General features: G+C 42.9%; 1 protein-coding gene across 11 annotated transcripts in view; it reads left to right on the top strand.

The window, feature by feature from the left end:
• Positions 1 to 21,651, top strand: part of TCF12 (transcription factor 12) — a 237,105-nt gene that overhangs the window by 53,146 nt on the left and 162,308 nt on the right. For all 11 annotated transcript variants that reach the window (XM_083183833.1, XM_083183842.1, XM_083183841.1 and 8 more), the window contains exon 4: positions 11,822 to 11,895. In XM_083183833.1, the coding sequence (XP_083039959.1) occupies positions 11,822 to 11,895 (74 nt within the window). The remainder of the gene's footprint in view (positions 1 to 11,821; positions 11,896 to 21,651) is intronic.

Genomic DNA, 21,651 nt, shown 5'->3' with positions numbered 1-21,651 from the left:
ATCCAGGGGTTCAGACTTTTCTGAAAGGGGTCAGGAGACATGCACCTTTTTGTATCTCCTACTGGACCATGGTATTTGACGCTGGGTCTATCCTTCTTACAGTCGGATGTTGTTGAACTATTAGATTCCGTGGATTTCAAATTTTTTATATGGAAGATGTTCATGCTATTAGCACTGCCTTCAGCTCGATTTGAGTGCTTTGCCATGTAGATCGCCTATCTGATATTTCATGGGGATAGGGCAGATGTACGTACTAAACAAGATTTACCTAAGGTTGTATTGGCTTTTCATCTGAACCAACCGATCGTGATTCCGGTTTTGTCTGGAGAATCCGCCTCATTAGACTTGGTGCATGCCCTAAAGATTTATGTGTCTCGCACATCTTCGTTAAGGAAATCAGATTGTTTGTCCTTTATGATGTGGTCAAACATGGATTGCCTGCATCTCAACAAACCATAGCCCATTGGATTTGTCTCACCATTCGCAAAGCATGCAAACATTACGCACAAGAGATCCCTACCGTAATCTCAGCCCATTCCACCCGGTCAATTAGCACTTCCTGAGCTGTGGCTAGAGGTGTCTCAATTGCTCAGGTGTTTAGAGCTTCTACTTGGTCGCGGGCTAATACCTTTGAAAAATTCTACAGGTTTGACACTTTTGCTAGATCTGCTTCCAGATTTGGTAGAGCTATATTGCAGGACTCCTCAGCGCTTTCCCGCCCAAGGGAACAGCTTTGGGATGTCCCCAGTGTGTCCCCTGCTGCACGAATGAGAAAATAGGAATTTGGTACTCAGTTAATTCCCTTTTTCCGAATCAGCAGGGAACACTTTATCCCTTACCCAGCATGTATCATCCTGCCATGCTGTATTAGTTCTGTGTGAATGGGTTAATAAGTTTCTTGTTTTTTTTTCCTTTTCTTATATTTTCTACCGTCTTTCCTGTCCTTTTCCCTGGGCTCTTCTCCTCTTGGACACAGTTGTTTAAAGACTGGGGTCTGGGTGGAGATAGAGGGGGGGGAGGAGCCAGCTACACTAAATTTATTCAAGTACGACGACTCCTCCAGTACACCGAGTCTATCTCCAGTGCGAAGACTGCAGTGTCCCCTGCTGATTCGGAGAAAGGGAATTAACGGTGAGTACCAAATTCATATTTATTTGATCCAAGAGGCATTTTCTTCAAAACTCGATTACACTGAACATCTGTTTTTTAAATATCAGTTTATGCATCAAGCCTATTAATTGCTGTGTTTGCACAGTTATAGCACAAATATTGACTACAGTATTTGATAAAGTATGTGATTATTGCTGGTGTATGCATACCTTGAGGAGTAAACAAATAGATACCAATAGGAAAGGGTTCTGGGTGGTAATGTAGTGCCTCTCAGGAAGCAACTGCTTGGGGAAGGAATATAGGGGTATATTAAGCTCGGTGAAGTGATAAAGTGTCTGGTCTTTATCACTGGCCAATCAGCTCCTACCTGTCATTTTCAAACCAAGCCTGTAACTTCACAGTTAGGAGCTGATTGGCCGGTGATAAAAACAAGACACTTTATCACTTCACCAAGCTTAATAAATCTGCCCCATAGTCGCTTTCCTACAGATATAGAAATACATCAGATGCATATGCAATGGAAGCAGAGTGTTAGAATAAAAATATAAAAGTGGGATTGTTTATGCAAAAAGTACAATTTCACATTTATTAAAATACACACACATTAAAATAAGTAATAATCTAACTTGAAAGTGGTATAAGTAGTATAGTCACACATAGAAACAGCCTCAGTCAACCCTCTGTTAAAGAATTGATAGAGGTTTTATAGTTGTCGTACTGTATTTAGCACAAAATGATCTCAGCCCTGGAGGATTTCAGTTGGGGTCTTTACAGCTGATGTCCAGTAGTCCTCACCATAACACTGTCTTTATTTGTGGCTCAGTGTGGATGACCGCTGGAGAATGATTGATTGTGGCCCGTGTGCTGACTTCGCTAGAGTACAGTGAATGGATGGTAAATCAGTTTGAGACAGCGAAATGCGTTGGGAACAACCACATTTGCACATCATCCACTCTTCTTGGTTCCACCATTTCATCAATAGTTGCTGACAGTACCAACTGATTTACCATCCATCCACCGCACTCTAGCGAGGTCAGCACACAGGCCACAATAATCAGTCCATGGATAATCCACCAGCGATCATCCACATTGAGCCACCAATAAAGACTGTGTCATCTTGAGGACTACTGGACAAATGCTGTAAAGACCCAATTGAAATCCTCCAGCGGTGAGATCATTTTTTGCTATATACAAGCACTATATTCTGAATTCAAATACTGTGTGGAGCACATACGAGAACTACTGTATAAAACCTTTAGCAATTCTTCAACAGAGGGTTGTGCAAGGCTCAGGGAGCCCTGACAAAGATCCCTCCGTGGATCAAAACGCGTTGGTAGTTGGACGTGGTCACTTTTTAATCTTTTACCCTTGACAAAGATCCCTCCGTGGATCAAAACGCGTTGGTAGGTGGATGTGGTCACTTTTTAATCTTTTACCCTTGACAAAGATCACTCCGTGGATCGAAACGCTTTGGAAGGTGGACGTGGTCACTTTTTAATCCTTTACCTACTTCAAACGGAACCGCAAGAAGCCGCGGGACCGCTGCTTCTCTCCATCCCGTGAAAAGTGCACAGATTTGTCTCCAGCCTGGAGGCCGGGACCATGGCTGAAGTAGCTGGCTGGGAGTCAGTACACATCTCACTGCACCGCTAATCACGGAAAGAAGTGTGAGGGAAATGTGTAGTTTAACCCCTCTCACCTTGGTTTCAATTAACGGGATGAACTGATCTTTATACTTACACCGGACTTCTTGTGAGTGACTCTTTTATTTTTATTTTTTTATATTTTTTTTCTTGTAAAGAATTTTTTAATGTTCAGCAACACAGTAGAAATAAATTGCTTATAACAATATTTAAAGCACTGGATTGGTCTGCTGTCTGTAACATCTAACCCCAAGCGCCTGTGCTATATATTTTTCCAAACCCCCTCCTTTCTACAATATTTGAACACTGCCTACAAATGGAGCCATCAACTCCTGGTACACCGCATTGGTCAATGCTCGCCATCAGGGGTGGCGAGCAGCTGACACGTTGAATAGGTTGAGCAGGTAGCATGGAGAGGGGTAGAAAAAATGGAGAATGCACAGTGATCGAAAAATGGAGAATGCTGTGCTCTTCTCGCTGGAGTATTGAAAACACCCCACTGTCTCTCCTGACAGTGCCCATGGTCCACCTACTGTGGCCACACTGCATCCTGTGATCAAATAGATTTACTGGTGCCTCTTAAATGGATCCTTTGCACCTCCTATTCCTGGTACCTAGGTTTCCAACCAAAACCACAAAGCATGCCATTTTTCTGTTTGTTGGAATCTTATTAGCAAGGATCATTTATGTAATCACCTCAATTTTTGTTTTGTTTACTGCTAGTCTGTGGCTGGCAAGTTATTTTTCCTTATAGTTTTTTTTTTAATTTGGCAGCACTGCTTGTTCTGTTTGTCATGTATACTTGCAGGTGCAACAGAGATGTGGCCCTAAGCTTGGGCAACACTGTTGTAGAGTTACAGTATAGTTACTTATGTGCTCTAATGGCAAATGTTATTACAGCATTAGACAGTAATTAGTAAAAGCTGTCATTTTTATTTCAAGTTGCCCTTTTTATAAACTTTATTAAAATTGAGCCAGTGGAGGGGGAAATGGACATAATTTTGTTATGTTGTAGAGGGAGGGTTGAGGTGAGGGGGGGCAGTGGGGGTAGCCTTAATTTGAAAATATGCACGTTTTAAAAACAATGTTGAAATTTGCTGTATTTATATTTGTGGTTTATTTTGAGTTGTACAAATATCCTAAACAGAAGTATTTATATGATTGTATCAAAAGGGACACAAGATACGTCTCCAGTTCATGACCTATTTTGCACGGTTCATTCTTCTGTTGCTTATTTATATACAGATGTTTCCATGTGTGACATACATGCTCCCATCAATACAGCTATTTGCACACACAAACTATTCCATTGTTCTTTTTTTGTAATCAGAATGTAATCTAATTATTCTCAAAACAAATTGAATAAAAAAATCCTGAAGACAAGATGGAAATCTCTTCCTTCAATACCTGGCATACAGAGAAATTAGATTTGTTTGGTTAGATGTATTTATTTGATCAACATTTAACAGCTGGTGAACACACACTGTATATTGTCTTTTTTTCTGTATGGTGTGCTTTTTGTTTAAAACTCAATTTAGATATATATTTTTATGTTCTACTCAGAATTGCACTGTGATCCAATAATGTTGAATTCATTTGTAAAAAAAAATAAGTAAAAAGAAAAAGGTTTGTCTGTCTTTTCGATGAAATGCACAACATGTTATAAGGGGTAATGTAATAGCATGTGAGGTGCAGGCCTCTGCTTATTTCCAGCAAGTCTGCCCAATGCTTTAATGTGGCAATAGTATAAAATGCAGATACAGGTTGGGTTTTACATTTTAAGTTATTGTTGCTTTAAGATATTAAGCTGGCTCCCCAGTACTGCACCAATGTCTTCCAGTGTCTGCCTGGTGTATAAATGCCAGGGTTCCAACTGAAGGGGTGTGACCAGCTGGTTGGGTAGGCATGGTTGTTAACTGGATGGATGTGGTCATCCGACACCGCACATGGCATTATATTGTGCAGCCTCCGATTCACTTTTCCACTTTAAGCAAATAAATTCTGTGCCACCATTGGTCATTTTAGCTCACAGACCCCGGAGGTGGCGACTTGAAATGTGCGAAATGAAGTACTTGGTTACCCAAACTGTGCTCTTCGTGGCACTCCCAGCACTTTGTTTGTGTTTAGTGGTTTTACATGGCTAAACATGGGGAGGGGGGAATTTACTAAAATGTGTATTCTACTTCACATGTGATGATCAGAAACTACTTCTAGAAGATAGTAGACAGGATCTGATTGGTTGCCCATAGCAACATCACATATGAAGTAGAATACACATCTGTGCAATAAAAGAAAAAATAAATTAAATTGTGCCCCATGATCTCGTCACTGAGAATGGCCATGTAAAACAATTGAATTGTACATTTTTGTTACTTTCAGTAGAATAATAGAAAAATATGCTGCTTTACTAGAAAAGCAATGGTCACATTTAACATTAGATTGCGTTCCCGTTTGGTATAGTATCTAAAAAATAAAAAAAAGGGTACTTATGTAATATCTGGGCTCCCGTTTTTCTTATGAGACCGCGTCCCCTCGCGGGGCTCGCTGCGCTCACCACGCTTTGGGCACGGTGGCTCGCTGCGCTCGCCACACTATATAAAATCAACTCCATGCGTAGTTGGATAGTGGGGGTATGAAAAAATGGGGTGCATTTAACATGGGAGCCCAGATAATACATAAGTACCTAAAAAAGTCCCCATGCAAGTGATACTCATAACCACAACTATAGATGTGCGATGTGACCATATGGTATTGCCTGATCCCCCTCAGCTGGTGTTTTTCCCATAGACTTAAGTGGCTAGTGATGTGCCACCATTCACCTGCACTTTAATTTTAGACCTTACCTAAAACTAAAAATGAACTTTTGGATGGAGTTGACTATATTGAGCTAAAATACAGCATTTAATTAGGGTCCTGCATAGTTCTGATAAAATATTTGCTCCCAACTGTTGCTTGTCCTGAGGCCTGATTATTGTTAGCCCAAGGCAGCTGTTTCATACAATAAAGGTCCATAAACTCTGGGTGTTTTTGCAAAGCATGTATGAGCAGCGATCATGTGAAAATCACTTTGCGGAAAATGCTCAGTGCAAAACAGCATGTTTGAGCGGCTTTCAGCTCAAAGCTGCCCAGTTTGCCCAGTGTGTATGCTCCTCACGCTCCCTCATCATCGCCAGGAAAGCCGCTCATCTGCTGGTATTACCAGCAGATGAGCGGCTTTGAGGACGGTTTTGCATAGCACTGCACTATGCAAAGTCGTTCGTCCTCCCCCGTTGGCAGGGGGAAAGACGCTCAGGGTGTATGCACTGAGAGGCTTTCCCCCCATCAGTGAACGGGATCGTCGCTGTCAATACACGCTGGGCATAGTCGCCCAGTGTGTATGGACCTTTACAGATTTTGAGCTAAAAGTAGCTCAAAACAAAAGAAGCGCTACTTTCTGCTCTAAATCGCCCAATGCTTATCGCCCAACTAGTCTACTCTTTTGAAGAAATGGGCGGAATTTGAGGCAGGGCCCGGAGCATCACGCAGGGAAGCATATTGTACACAATGACCTGATGCACTGCTCTGCATCAGGTCCTTGCACACTACAGTACTGGAACACAGACAGCTGGGCATGCACATTAAAATCTATGTATAGATTGTATATGCAATTAAATGAAATTCCTAGGGGTAATGGACATCATACTGACGAGATAACGCAGGGCATGCATATAGATTCATATGCTTGTCCGGCTGTGTCTCAGTGGCGCTACCGTCCATTACCCCCAAGAATTTAATTTTTACCCCATTTATCCCTCTTCCTGGACTAGATGATGACTTTAGTGCTCTGTGGACGCCATCTAATCCCTTCACTGACTCTGTGTTCTTCTTTAAACTGAATTTAGTTTAGGGATAGGCTGCAGGCAGGGCTTTTGGGGAAGGTAATTATACTTACCTGACTCCATCGATATGCAGGTGTCTTCTGTATGTATCCTCTTAATGACATTAGCTGTGTCTTTCTCCCACATCCAGCAGGGGACACTGCCTTTAACCATGGGGATTGGGATGTGATCTGGAGGAGCCGGCACTTTAAGAAATTTTGAACTGCTGGCTACTTCCCCTCCCATTCCCTTCCAGACTGCAGTCTTTTGAAAAAAGTGTCCAGAGGAGTCGCCCGGGTGTAGGTCTCTCTGAGACCGAAGACATTTTTTATTTTTTTTGTAATTTATTTTATGGCAGTGTTTTCTTACTGTACATGTCCCTGGAGGGAGCCAGGTCGACACTGCATGCAGTATTCTTCCTGGGCTCAGCCACCGGGGTGTACTCCCGGGGTCCCGCCGCTGCTGCATGCAGCTTGCATACGGGTACAGAGGCTACCACACACCTCCAGGGACGGGATGCTGGCACCGAGCGCCGTGTGGTCCTGGTCAGCCTAGCTAGCTGACCAGGTAATGAGGCAGGCAGCAGGGAGTCGCGGGAGCGTTCTCCCTGCAGTAACATAGCCGGCGGGCGTCTTACCCTCTCACCAGAGACGCTCCTTGCTGTCGGTGTCAGGCGGTGAAAGCGCGCTGTCACTTTAAGCAGAGGGGGCGGACCGGAAGGGCGGAGGCGAAAGTCAGTTCCCTGAAGGGGATCTGTGCCGGATTAGCTTCCTGTATTAGCAGGATCCCACATTGCCTGTTCTCTGCAGCAGCGGCAGCTCCTATTAAGGATACCTGCGCAGCAAAGCAAGCTTCCCCTAAAAACTTCAGGTACTGTGGTCTGGGGACGCTGGTGGTGGGAGGAATTCGGGTTAAGGCTGCTTTCCCCTTGTTCCACTTCAGACCCAGGTCAGTGTATACACTTCTGGGGGTCTGTGTGCACGGTTGTCTGCAGGTATGGCTGAGAGAAGTACCTCTAAAGCAGCCCTTAAACTATATACATGCAAAAGATGCAAAGTCCAGTATACTCAGCATGTTAAGGGAGTAACTGTATGTGAGACTTGTTATGGTGCAGGTCAGTCCTCAAGAACAGCCCCGCAGCAGCAGCAACCATCTAAATCCCTGACCGCTGCGCTGTCTAATTTAGCTGCAGAGCTGACAGCTTCTTGCAGGGAAAGGGAAGCACTGCATGCACAGATTGAAAATGTAACCTCTGTTGAACCTCCATGGGCTAGATCCTTGTTAAGGTCAGTGGATTCTTTAGCCAGGAATTTTCCTTCCTCATCTCAGGGTAATACTTTTTCTCAGGAAGCTAAGAGAAGGGGTCCGGCTGCATTAGTGCAGTCAGATGATGCAGAAGAATTTTCTTCGGCAGAGGAGGGAGAATTTTTGGTGGAAGAGTTAGTGAAACCCTCCGTGGAGTAATATGCAGAAGAGGAATCTCAGGGTATTGATGCCCTTATTAGAACCGTTAAGCAGACTTTGGATTTATCAGATCCAGAAGTCCCGGTTCCAAGGTCCATTTTCGGGAGGTCTCCAAAGCCGCAGGTATGTTTTCCGGAGTCTCCGGAATTAGATAGATTGTTATTGGAGGCCTGGCAGTCAACGGATAAAAAATTCCAGGTGTCCAGGAGATCCAGGAGATTTAGGGTTTTATATCCCTTTTCTCAGGAATCCAGGAATAAGTAGGAGTCTCCTCCAGCGGATACCTCTGTTTCCAGATTGTCCAAGCGTACCACCCTCCCCATTCCAGGGGCGGTGGTACTGAAAGAGGGTCCAGACCGCAGGTTGGATCCCTTTATTCCACTTCTGGGATTTTGCTATGGCCTGCTCTGGCAGGAGCCTGCCGACTGACTGAGCCTTGAGCGGGGCCCGTTGCTGGATGCTCCCCCACTGCTGAGGCTCACATCCTTCTGCCTGAGCTCCATGTGTGCTCTTTGGGAGCGGCGGTGCCAGATAGGGCTGCGGCGCCTCTCCTGAGCTAACCGGGCGGACGCCTGGCTGCCAATATAAGGTCCCTGCCCTGTGCTGTGCCTATCTATTTTCAGGAGGGCTCTGGGCAGTTGCTTGGCAAGTGTGAACACTCGGCATCTTGGCACTATTAACACTCTACTTGACGGTTACTGTAGTAGTGTATACAGTTCAGTATTTCAATAATATTCTCTGGGACACTTAAACATTGATCTGCACTCTGCATTATACATTTTAGCTGAATGTGGTGTTCTAGCCACCACTAACCTGTTATTGTTACTCTTCTGGAGTGTATACTAGATATATTTAAAGATGTCTGACTCTTCTTATAATACTTGAAGCTATTACTGCTTCCACACGGAGGATCCTTGCTACATTTGACAAAATTAACATTGCTGATGTGCAGGGGTATGTTTGCCCCATTTCTTCTGCTCCTGATAAATATACTTCTGGACAGGAGAAGATACTGCCTCCATACAATAATCCTTTGACCTTTGTGACACTTATGGATGCTGAAATCCTAGATGAGCTGTCACCGATGGAGTCACCTGACTTTAAGGGTCCGGTTAACCATATACCTATATGCTTTAATGCCTCTGCAATCCAAATACAACTGAATACCAGTTATATGTTGGAGTTAAACAGTATCTTCTTTATCCTGTTGTGTCTTGGGGTGGAAATATTGCTCTGCCTTTACTGTATAGGCTGTGTGATACATATGCTAAGTGTTCTCCTGATTATTATAGGAAAAGATGGGATGATACGGAATTCCTGATACTCTCCTTTGATGATACTGAATACTGGCCGGATTAGGGGAGGGATATGTTGTTTGGCTATGATGTTTCCGGGAACCTGACTGATGCGTTTCTTACTTATGTGATTACTTTTTCTAATACTGCATTTTATGTCTATGTAAATTGGTGCAAAATTAGACTGATCTCCTGTTTATTATGTGTGGATGTTTGCCCTACCTAGTACCGCCCCAGTCAGTCCATTCTGCTAATATTCTTCAACTGGTGGAGGGGGGGGGGTTAGAAGAGGTAATTTGATTGGCATAGATTAGCCAAAACATAGAAGTTTTTATACTGTTGGTTAGGTAGGTATCCTAATAGTCTGGTTGATAACCACTAGTTATTGCCCTCTTTATCGGGGAGGGAGGGAGGGAGCGGTAGGGAAATAGAATTAGGTAAGATAGTATAGTAGGGTAGAGGTATGGTGTTTGGGATCCAGGTTTGCCACAGTTGGGGTTAGGTCATACAGGGTGGGCGGTTATGGTTAGGGTTGCTTTAGGGGGTTTTTTTGGGGGGGGGGGGGAGGGGGGCAGGTGGTCCTAGCTTTTGTATTATTGTATTATTATTCTATAGTTCAATACGGTTACAGCAAGATATACTAAGCAATTTCTACTGCAAGAGAACGTGCTGGCTACCTTGGCTCGCAATTATTATGTCAATACATACTATATACTACTTTTGATTGGTTGTGCCCGAATGGCGCCTTCGGTGCATAAATCACCATGTTGGTTATTTGGAGATAATATGCTTACTGTACATGTGATATGTAAACCTTGCTCCATCTCATAAGATTCTATGTCTTTATGCTGTAACTTCTCTGGGTTATTCTGCAGTTTCTATGGTTGCTCTAACCGCCAACATATATGTATGGGGTGTTGCTGTGTATGTTTATGCAAAAACTTATATAAACATTATTGAATTCGGAGATGAGATCTAGTACAAAAAGTATGTGCAGCACATTTTTCAGCTGTGCGATGAGATGTGTGACGGGAGCGTGCGTCTCATTGCACCCAGCAATTGTACCGTGTATGAGCACCTCTAATCTTTAAGTGATCAATGAGTTGGATGTAACTGCCAAACATGCTAAAAAATAGCACCTCTTTCAACACATCCATCCTCTCTATCTATGTGTCCCTCCTCTGTGTGTGTCTGTGTCTCTCTCTCTCTCTTTTCACGTCGAGGGTGGCTTGTTTGCGGCCGTCTGCTCACCCTATTCTATGTTCTGGGGGAATCCTCACCATCAGAGGACAGCAAGGACTCCCCCTAAATAAATAAATAAATATGTGTGTGTGTGTATGTATGTATATATGTGTATGTATGTATATATATATGTATATATATATATATATATATATATATATATATATGTGTGTGTGTATACATACATACATACATACATATATATACATATATATATATATATATATATATATATATATATATATACACATACATACATACATACATACATACATACATACATACATATGTGTGTGTGCGCAATAGTATCCTGCACTCGTGCCAAAACAGGTCCAGCTGGTCAGGTGCTTGCTATCCCAGGAAAATATATCATGCATATGCAGCATGCACTCCGACTCTTAATCGCAGCTTAGAATAATATGAAAAAAGACACAACCAAACGGCTATGTTATGCCAAGGTTTCGGACAAGACATGACAAGCAGACAATGAAGCACTTACATATATAGAGAAGTGTACAATCACCTCCGTGCCACCTGCTACCATGTACGCTGATACCGGGAGCCGGATGATGTCACTAGTGTGCCATGACACTGACGGGACTGAGCCGACCGGGGGGGGGGGGGGGGCGTATCTCCAACATGTGAACCATCACCATGGTGACCTAAATAAACAAAATTTAAAATACATGAACAGGCTGCTGCGTACACTTGGGTTACATGGAAGGCTAGAAGTGTACGACATCTACTGTGCAAAACTCAACTCTGATTGGACCAGAGTGGCACAGAACCAAATAGAATATAAGCATTGTGATTCAGTAAACCGTCACGATAAATCTCGGCAAATACAGCCCATGCACAGTATTTGCCGAGATTTATCGTGGTGACCCTCACCATTTTTGACAAACACACTCGCCGTTTCCACCTCACTGGAAAAACCCCATTCAATCAGTTGAATACTGACCCACAAGCATGGATACTGAGCAATAGGTACTGCTCACCATCACAGCTGGCCATGGGGCAAGAAATACTCCCCTCTGTATGTGTCTGTCTCGTTCTTTCACATCAGCCCCTGCTCTTTTTTTAAGGCTTTATATGTACTTTTAATATTGATGGTTGCTTCCCTTACGGTGTGGCATGATTTTATATATTAAACTCAACCTTTACTGTGTAAGGCAAGTCATGAAAAACTCTTTTTTTTTCTGATTTATAGGTATGGATGAAAGGTCTGGTGCTTCGTCATGGGGAACAAGTGGTCAAATAAGTCCGTCTTATGAATCCTCACGGGTGAGTGGTAGTTATTCTACATTCTGTGCTATTAAATTTAAAAACAAAGTTCATGAATTTGTAATGAAACGCATATGAAAGAGAACATGCTACATAAAATACATACTTATTCAGTGGCTGACTAAATGTTTGAAGAGACTGCTTTGGTAGGAAGAGGCTGTAGTGCCAGTTAATTTCTTGCATGCTAATTCGTTAGACGGGACTGTTGTATTGGAGCCTGCAGTGGCCTTCAGTCGGCTCACAGGCTGCACATAACGTGGTTAATTGCCTTATTCGTGTTTGCTGTAAAAGTGTTAATCCATAGCACTTGTCCTAGAGTCTATGGGCTGTATTCAGTTATTTTCACCTGTCCTCGTGCCCACCTGCCTTATTCATTTGTTTCTGCTGAACATAATTTCAACTCACTAAAATGTGCAAATTCACCTATTTTCAGTGCTTTTTCGCATTGCGCCCATTGGTTTGATCAGAATCGCAATGAACGTGATATGTGGGTGAAAAAAATAAATTGGCGCCCCACAGTCTCTCCCATCTTTTAGATGGGAGAACAAGCGCAATAAAATTATTTGAATACCGCCCTATGGGTTGACAAATGTTCACTAGGTCATATATTAGCCCTTGGCATTGAAGCCCGAGGCTACTACCATCGTTGAATCTGTCTCTAAATGTTTTATTCCAGCTACTGTTTTGTAAATGAAGAAGACTTTTGCATGCTATTTTTGTATAATTTTTGCACCTTTCATATTTTGCTCATTGTAATAACTGAAAATCTTTACTGGAACCTAAGTATGTGACTATTATAGGACATGAAACTTGCAGCAGGGCCCTCCTACTTCCAAGTCTGTCTATTGTTACCCAGTTTGTTTATCACTGTCCACAATTGTAAAGCGCAACGAAATCTGTTGCGCTATATAAAAAACGGTAAATAAATAATAAAGCTGTGGTTTCAAAACTGTGTATCAAAACTGTGTAATGTGGCACCCTGGACACTTGCAGGTGTGCCCTGGATTGGTGGTCCAGGACCAATTCAAATTGTTTCTATTTCATGAAATAGGAAAAGCCTTGTTGTCAGCTACCAGTTATAACACTGTAGTATTTACTTAATTTAATATTTTACTTCTAAATTTCTCCGAAATAAACTTTTGGCCTAGGGGTGCCATGAAGAAAAATCTGATACATTAGGTGCCATGACTGAAAAAAGTTTGGGAACCACTGGTGTAAAGCAATGAGTGCAGGGATGTGTGACAGCCGCATTTTTAAATACTAATCGCAAGTTTTCCCTGAGAGGTCCTAAAATAAATATTAGTGAAGTATTTTGCTGGTACACACCTGTAATCTGAGGCGTATGTTCAGATCTGTCACCATGTTCTTTCAAGATGTTTTAATATATTGAGTATTTTGCAGCGCTGTGGAGTCGGTAGATAAATGTTCCGACCCTTCGTACTGCTGACCCCGACTCCTCGACTCCTCTGTATTAATATGCAAATGCATTTGATACATTCCTTGCACCACACTTAAAAACCTAGGATAGACAGTTTCTTCCAGAAACATGTACACATGTCTACCCTCATACAGACAAGCAGGCATGCAGGTTTTAAAATAAATATAAACACTAACAGTTGAATCCAAGAAGCTGTTCCATCAAGTCCTTCTAAGCTCTTCTGGCTATAGAGAAGAATCTTCACTCAATAGGAAAGGTTCAGAAGTGTGGAGCTTGAGTTCCGCATGCTTTGTGACGACAACAAAAATCAGCCACAATCTCTGCTGGTTTGCTTGCTCGTCACCGTTCAATTCATGGACACAAGGAGCGATTTCTTTACCGAATCGTTACTGGCGACGAAAAATGGTGCCTGTACATCAATATGAACCAGCGTAAGGAATGGCTTAGCCAAGGTAAACAAACGACCCCGCGCATGAAACAAGATCTTCATCCGCGTAAAAAGATGTTGTGCGTATGGTGGGAGAGCTTGGTTGAATGAATTTTTCTAGTCTACACCAGGTGATTTCTACCAACGAGGTATTGAAAACCTTATTGAACGTTGGAAATAAGTTGTAAACTACAAGGGAGAATACATTTATAAGTATTGGTGCTCCGAATTGTGCGTTGCGTGCCATATAGTGAAGCACATGAAAAGCATGCTTTTTCACGGTCACTTAACGTGTTACATTTTGCGGTTACGTGAGGCACTGCATGCATTGGTCTTTATTCTTACAGTAGAGAAGTCATTAATTATAATTTTCGGAGTCGGTGCATTGTTTTCCGACTCCAGGTACGAGAAATGTCCTCCGACTCTTCGACTCCGACTCCACAGCCCTGGTATATTGTTCTATTTGTTCTTAAATAGGTAAAGTCCAGAGCACAGTTAACATAAAGCAGCTCTATTGCTATAGGGATCCGGACATTAGGAAAACGTTAGCCAGACATGGACAGTAGATTGACACAAACAAAAGGTTGACATGAGTTCTACACAGTTTTCATCCTTTGAGCTTTTTCATAGTTTACCATTTCTAATCGTACTCCATATGGATGGTAATGTTTGGCGAATGCAGCAATACACAAATTGGCGTTACAAATGGTGAGACTTTCCCATGTTTACCTTTTGTGTCAACCGTATCATCCATGCCAATTGCTATATCTGTCTGTTGGAAGCTATAGACACTGCAGAGATAATATTTGAATCCTACAGAGAATTAATCTACTGTAGTTATTTAGAAAGAGCTCAGTTTGCATGTTTTGCCGTTCATGCTTTCTCCTACTTATATCCCCAGTATGTGCAAATTCAAGATTTGCTACTATTGAATTTTGCATTCTGTAATCTAGAGAGAGATGTTTTCTTCCCCAGAGACCTAGGCAATAGAATACTCTTGAGGGACTTGCCTGAAGAATTAAATATGGGGGCCACATTTCATTACTTTCATTGTTTAGAGCAGTGGAGTGAAGAGCTGAAATGAGCCATCTTTGAGCGATCAAACGGGACATTTTGAGTCACGCCTGTTAGTTTAATGGAGTTTAGCCATTTAAAGCGGCTGAACCCAAAATAAAAATACTTGTGTGATTTTAGAAAGATCAATTGAATATTGCATCACAATCTCCAGTTGCTTTAGACGGGAGATCAGGCACAGTGTAACAATTGAGTAGTGCACCTTAAGTCCTATTGAAGCGCAATGTAATTAAAAAATATAGACTATAATATTGCTATAAAGTAAATTTTAAAATTGAATTTGGTTTTTCAATATTTGTGCATTACTTTTTTTGATATTAGAGCTGTATACTGTAAATGTGGTGCATCTTGACCTACGTTCAGTTTCTCACTTCTAGTACTCTAAAGATTTCCTTTAAGGAATAGGGAAATCTTACATGAAGCATGTAAGATGCTTCATCTTACATAATTCTTATGCCCTGCCGTTCCTGTCCTATCAATATTGCATATGCAGAGACTTCACTAGAAAGCATTCTTAAACCAAACATACAATTTTTGCTCTCCAAGGGCGGAATTCAATTGTTTATTGCTGCAACTGTCATTGGCAGGTGTCCGACAAAGCAATTCAGTTGTTGCTCCATTTGGATGCAAACAGCTGCTAATGCCACCTGCATTTCAACTCTCATCCCCCCCAGAGGTGGTGAGCTCACTGTAGACAGAAGATCATGCACGATAAACAATTGAATTGTGCCCCAAGAATTTAAGAACATTTACATTGGCTGGTGATGCAACTCTGCGTAAGTACCTTACTCCCTGGTTTTAAATAAGTATAGCCTTTTTCTATTACTAACAAACATGGGGAAAGGGACTCGGTTTGATATAAACCTAAAACTCAGATGCACAAGCCATGTTTAAATTTATTGTCGTATAACCCAAAATATGCAACAAATATGACATAAAGAGCACTCCCTTAATAAAAGTTTCAGAAAGATGGGTTTTAAGTTGAGAGAGGCCCCTATACACCTGAAATACATTGCACCAATTCATACAATATACAGGGGTGGGGTCCTGGGGTGCACACCAATTGAGAGGTGCGACCCTGCGGAGACCTTTCAGTAGAACTGCATACAAAGTCAAAGGTGCAGGTGCACAAATTAAACTCCCAATTGAAAAATTTTTGCAATAAAATTTAGCATTTTTAGCGAGGTTCTTCGCTTATTTATAGCCATAAGTAACGGCTTGCCCACCGTGTCCAGGTGACCTCATTAGTCGGGCAAGTCCCTAACATTTTGGGGGGTACAAATCTAGGGCACAGGGCACCCCAAAATGGTGCAGCCGAGTGACCCCAGGGCAACACAAGACAAAGAAATATATAGTGAAACAAAGTGAGGATAGGTTAGTGAGAGAGGCTGCTAAAGATAGCAGGGGTAAGTAAGTGAGAGGTAAAAAAATGAGAGATAAAGTAGTGAGAGGTAAAGGTGAGAAATGAATTACATTGAAATAAAACACACAATAGGGATGAAAGTGAAAATGAAAATAAGTGTTAATTTGTGTTGCTCCTGAGGCCAAACAGCCACACCAGTCCAGGGGGGCCCACAACCCAGAAATGCACCCCCCATCTGATAATCCATTATACATTTGTGTTGGTCTCACTTTGCTCTGCATGCAGTCTAAGAAATGTCAGGAACCTAATTAAAACCAATATATAGGACAGGTGGGCATGGGTGCTACCACCAGGCGCAGAAGGGGTCTCTGGCATTCTAATGTGTATGGAAATACACGGCATTAGATATACAGGGGTGGGGTCCTGGGGTGCACACCAATTGAGAGGTGCGACCCTGCGGAGACCTTTCAGTAGAACTGCATACAAAGTACCAATTCATACAATCTCAAGGGATTATATAATGGATTGTGTGCACATCGTGCAGTGCCCAGTCTCGCGGGTTGGAGGATTAGTCCCCTGTTCAGACGTGCTGCACATCTGATCAGTTGCGATTGGAAGCTGATTGCATGTGCTTTTAAGTACATGCAATCTGTAATTGGATGGGTCAAATGGCATGGAGGCAGGCAGGAAGGAGAGGAGTGCACCATTGCTGCTTTCGGGTGCTGTGCCAGACGTGTCAGAAAGACGATGAACGCCGGAGGGATTTGAATATGTCTGCTTCAGGACATCTGCAAGCCGCACATGGTTCCTTGTTTATAGTAGGCCAGCCCCATATTTAAATGAAGCTTCAATCAATACCACCAAGGACTGCCAGGGTGTTGAAGTGAAATTTGTACACAATTATGATTGTAAGCAGGCAGGAGCGGATCCAGGATAAAATGACAGGGGGGGCACCATGATAAAAGAGGGTTTAGGTAGGGTAGGGCCAGTGTTAGTGGTGCCAGTGTACATGCTAAGAGAGCGGCAGAGAGAGGGTGGCAATGGGATTAAAAATAGGCCCTGGCATTTAAAGTGCACAGGCCCACCATGGCAACAAAAGTGAAGGATGTAGTTGTGCGCGCGCCAAAGGCTCTGGAAAAGGGGGTGTGGCCACTCAACAGGGGGCATGTCCTTGAGTGTAGTGTACAACACCATATACAACTTCTACACATTATGCAACAAAATACTAGACCCCATTATACTTGCCCCTTACGCATGATGCCAAATGGAATGAGCCAAAATTCAAACAATGCCACATGGATTGTGTCAAAATTCACATAATGCCACACGGATTGAGCAAAAATTTACATAATAACACACGGATTGAGCCAAAATTCACATAATGCCAAATGGATTGAGCCAAAATTCACATAATGCCAAATGGATTGAGCCAAAATTCACATAATGCCACATGGATTGTGTCAAAATTCACATAATGCCACACGGATTGAGCCAAATTCATAAAATGCCATATGGATTGAACCAAAATTCACATAATGCCACATGGATTGAGCCAAAATTCACATAATGCCACACAGATTGAGCCAAAATTCACATAATGCCACACGGATTGAGACAAAATTCACATAATGCCACACGAATTGAGCCAGAATTCACATAATGCCACACAGATTAAGACAAAATTCACAATACGCTTCATAAACAGGGACATTGTCCACCAAAGGCGCGCATTAAACATTTACACCATAATGTCCATTGCACGTTAAGTTACACGGCATGATGTCCATTATGTATTATGCCAAACACCATAATGCCTATTAAAAATGATGCTACATACAGTAAGTGCTGCTTATCTACATGCTCATTGCCAAGGGTTCCATGCTCATTGCCAGAGGTTCCATGCTCGTTGCCATGTGGGATTACATGCTCATTGCCAACAGGGAATACATGCTCGTGGTAAATGGGGGACAGCCGCCACCAGGCAGAAGTGATAGCCACTGACAGTGGCAGAGCCTGGCTGTATTCCGAGCACTGCAGGTCCCAGCTATTTGAAATAATACCCATTTCACACCAGAAAATGCGTTCCCAGGTTGGCCCCTTTTACACCAGCCTAGTCCCTGCATTTTCTGGTGTGAGGGGGAGAGAAAACCACCCCTCTTCCCTTTAACCAGTTATCTCATTTAACTGGCTATATCTTCGGAACTAACTGACCCATTTACATGAGACAAGTATCATATTGAAGAACTTTTGAGTGGGCTTTGAATGATTTTGGTCCAGTGAAACTGGAACGTTTGGTTCCAGAGTAATCTGCCCTCAAAGAACATGAACAGCCATGAAATTACATTTTAAAAAATAAAATAAAAATCGATTTACATGCTACAGTATATCTCTGGAACCGGTTGACCGATATGGACCATCCTGGTATCATATTGAAGGCCCAGCGATTTGGAATTGAATGACACAAAAGCTCCTGTGATGCCAGGGGGGGAACTGGCAGCCGTCGGAACCGGGTGGGGGTGGGAATTGACGGGTCCCATATTATCCTTATTATCCTATGGGGAAAAAATGTTACAGCTTTGCCAGGCGATATCTCCGGTTCCCAGGGGGCTAGAGACATGGGGCTGGGCTCGTTGGAAAGCTCTGGTCCTCATCTACAAAATGTATGACATGGGGGGCACGTGCCCAGGTGCCCCCCCCTGAATCCGCCACTGTAAGCAGGTCTTTCTGATGTATGGCCACCTTATTTATTATTTTATTTACAGTCTCCTATATTTAAGAGCATATTCTGTTGCACTTTACAATTGGAGACAACAGTGATTAAACAAACTGGGTAGAAATAAACCGACATGGAGGTAGGAGGGCCCTGCTCGCAGGCTTACCATCTTAAAATTCTAAGGGCCAGATGCATCAAGCTTCAAAATCCAAAAGCAAATCCGCTCCCAACTGTCATGTGACAGGGCTGGTATTTTTATCACTCTCCACTTTATCACTATTTGAAATTTGGTGCATCTGACCCAAAGAAGTAAGTGGGCTCTGCTCACGATCGATAGTGTAAGCAGTAGTTTATGAAATAGTTACAATTGTGCACCTTAGACAGATTTTCCTTTAAAATTCGAAAAAGATTTTGGTGGCAAACCACGTTTTGGAAAAGATTTTGTTGGCAACTTAAATTCCTGTTTGTAACGTTGTAATTTATTTCAGTGAAGTGTAAAATTGTCGCTGGTTAATTTTGTGCAATATTGTGGTTAAGGTTAGGCAGTAAAGACCTATCTGGTTACAGTCTGTAATTTTCCATTTAGCAGTTCTGGTACTAACCATAAACCATCCTAATGTAATAAATGTTTTGTTTATCAGTTTTGCATGTCCTCCTGCCCTCCATTTTAAAATGTTAACCCCTTCACGACATTTGACGTATATATACGTCATGGTCGGGAAGTACTTCCCGACACATGACGTATATATACGTCATGACTTCAAACTGTCACTGCGTCTAGAGACGCAGTGACAGAGGGACGATGTCTGCTGTCCCCGACAGCAGACATCCCCCCTCGCCGCCCGGGGGGGGCAGGGATGCCTCCCCCGGTCGGCGATCGCTGTGATTGGCTGTTCAAATCTGAACAGCCATTCACAGCGTTTCCTGTGTTACCGGCGGCTAAGCCGCTCGGTAACACAGGGATCGGTGGTGATCGGTGCTGTCAAGTACAGCACCGATCACCACCGATGTGCAGCCCCCCCCCTCGCACCCGCCGGGCACTCACCCGGCAGCAGCAGCAGCTCCCCCGGCTCCGCCGGCAGCAGGCAGCTCAGCGCAGCAGCGCTGCCCTCCTCCCCCCTCCCCCCCCGCAGCAGCAGTACTAATTAAATATTAGTACTGAATATATATATATATATATATATATACACATATACACATATACACACACACATATATATATATATATATATATATATATGTGTGTGTGTGTGTATATATATGTGTGTATATATATATATATATATATGTGTGTGTGTGTATATATATATATATATATATATATATATATATATATGTGTGTGTGTGTGTGTGTGTGTATATATATATATATATATATATATATATATATATATATATATATATATATATATATATATATATATATATATATATATATATATATATATATATATAGATATTCCCGACATATGACGTATATATACGTCATGGTTTTAAACTGTCACCGCGTCTATAGACGCGGTGACAGTTTGGAGATGTCTGCTGTCCCTGACAGCAGACATCCCCCTCGCGGCGATCGCTGCGATTGGCTGTTCAAATGTGAACAGCCAATTGCAGCGTTTTCTGTGTTACCGGCGGCTAAGCCGCTCGGTAACACAGTGATCGGTGGTGATCGGTGCTGTTAAGTACAGCACCGATCACCACCGATCGCCAGCCCCCCCCCCTCCCACCCGGCAGCCCCCCTCCCTCCCACCCACCCGGCTGCCGCAGCGCCAGCACCCCTCCCACCCCCCCGCCAGCCGCAGCGCCAGCCCCCCTCCCAAAGCTGGTGACCAAAATGGGGTCACTTGTGGGGGGGTTCCACTGTATTGGTGCTTCGGGGGTCTTGCTAATGCGACATAGCACCCACCATTCATTCCACCACCAAATATCACTCCTTCCCTTCTGAGTCCTGCCATGCACCCAACTGGTATTTTTTGGTCACATGTGAGGCATTGCCGTACTCGGGAGAAATTGGGGCACAGATTTTGGGGTGCTTTGTCTCCTTCATTCCTTGTGAAAATGAAAAATTTTGAGCCAGAACTGCATTTTTCTGTAAAAAATTACATTTTTTTTACAGAAAAATGCAGTTCTGGCTCAAAATTTTTCATTTTCACAAGGAATGAAGGAGACAAAGCACCCCAAAATCTGTGCCCCAATTTCTCCCGAGTACGGCAATGCCTCACATGTGACCAAAAAATACCAGTTGGGTGCATGGCAGGACTCAGAAGGGAAGGAGTGATATTTGGATTTTGCAGCACAGATTCTGGTTGAATGACCCCCGAAGCACCCATACAGTGGAACCCCCCCACAAGTGACCCCATTTTGCAAACTACACCCTTCAGGGAATTCATCAAGGGGTATAGTGTACATTTCAAACCCCCAGGGGTTTCACCAATTTTGATACAACTGAGCTGTGAAAATGAAAAATTATTTTTTTTCATTTTCACTGCCCAGTTGTACCACAATTGGTGAAACCCCTGGGGGTTTGAAATGTACACTATACCCCTAGATGAATTCCCTGAAGGGTGTAGTTTGCAAAATGGGGTCACTTGTGGGGGGGGTTCCTAACTTTTAGCATCTTATGGTGCCTAGAAACCTACATGGTGCCTAAAAAATAATCTCATAAAAAGGAGGCTCCAAAATCAAGTAGGTGCTCCTTCTATTATGAAGCCGGTGGTTTGGTCACCGTGCACACTAGG

Source organism: Crinia signifera, chromosome 4 (genome assembly GCF_055691185.1).
Source record: "Crinia signifera chromosome 4, ASM5569118v1, whole genome shotgun sequence".
Classification (NCBI taxonomy): domain Eukaryota; kingdom Metazoa; phylum Chordata; class Amphibia; order Anura; family Myobatrachidae; genus Crinia; species Crinia signifera.
The sequence above is the reverse complement of the archived record's forward strand: the minus strand, read 5'-3'. Positions and strand labels throughout refer to the sequence as shown.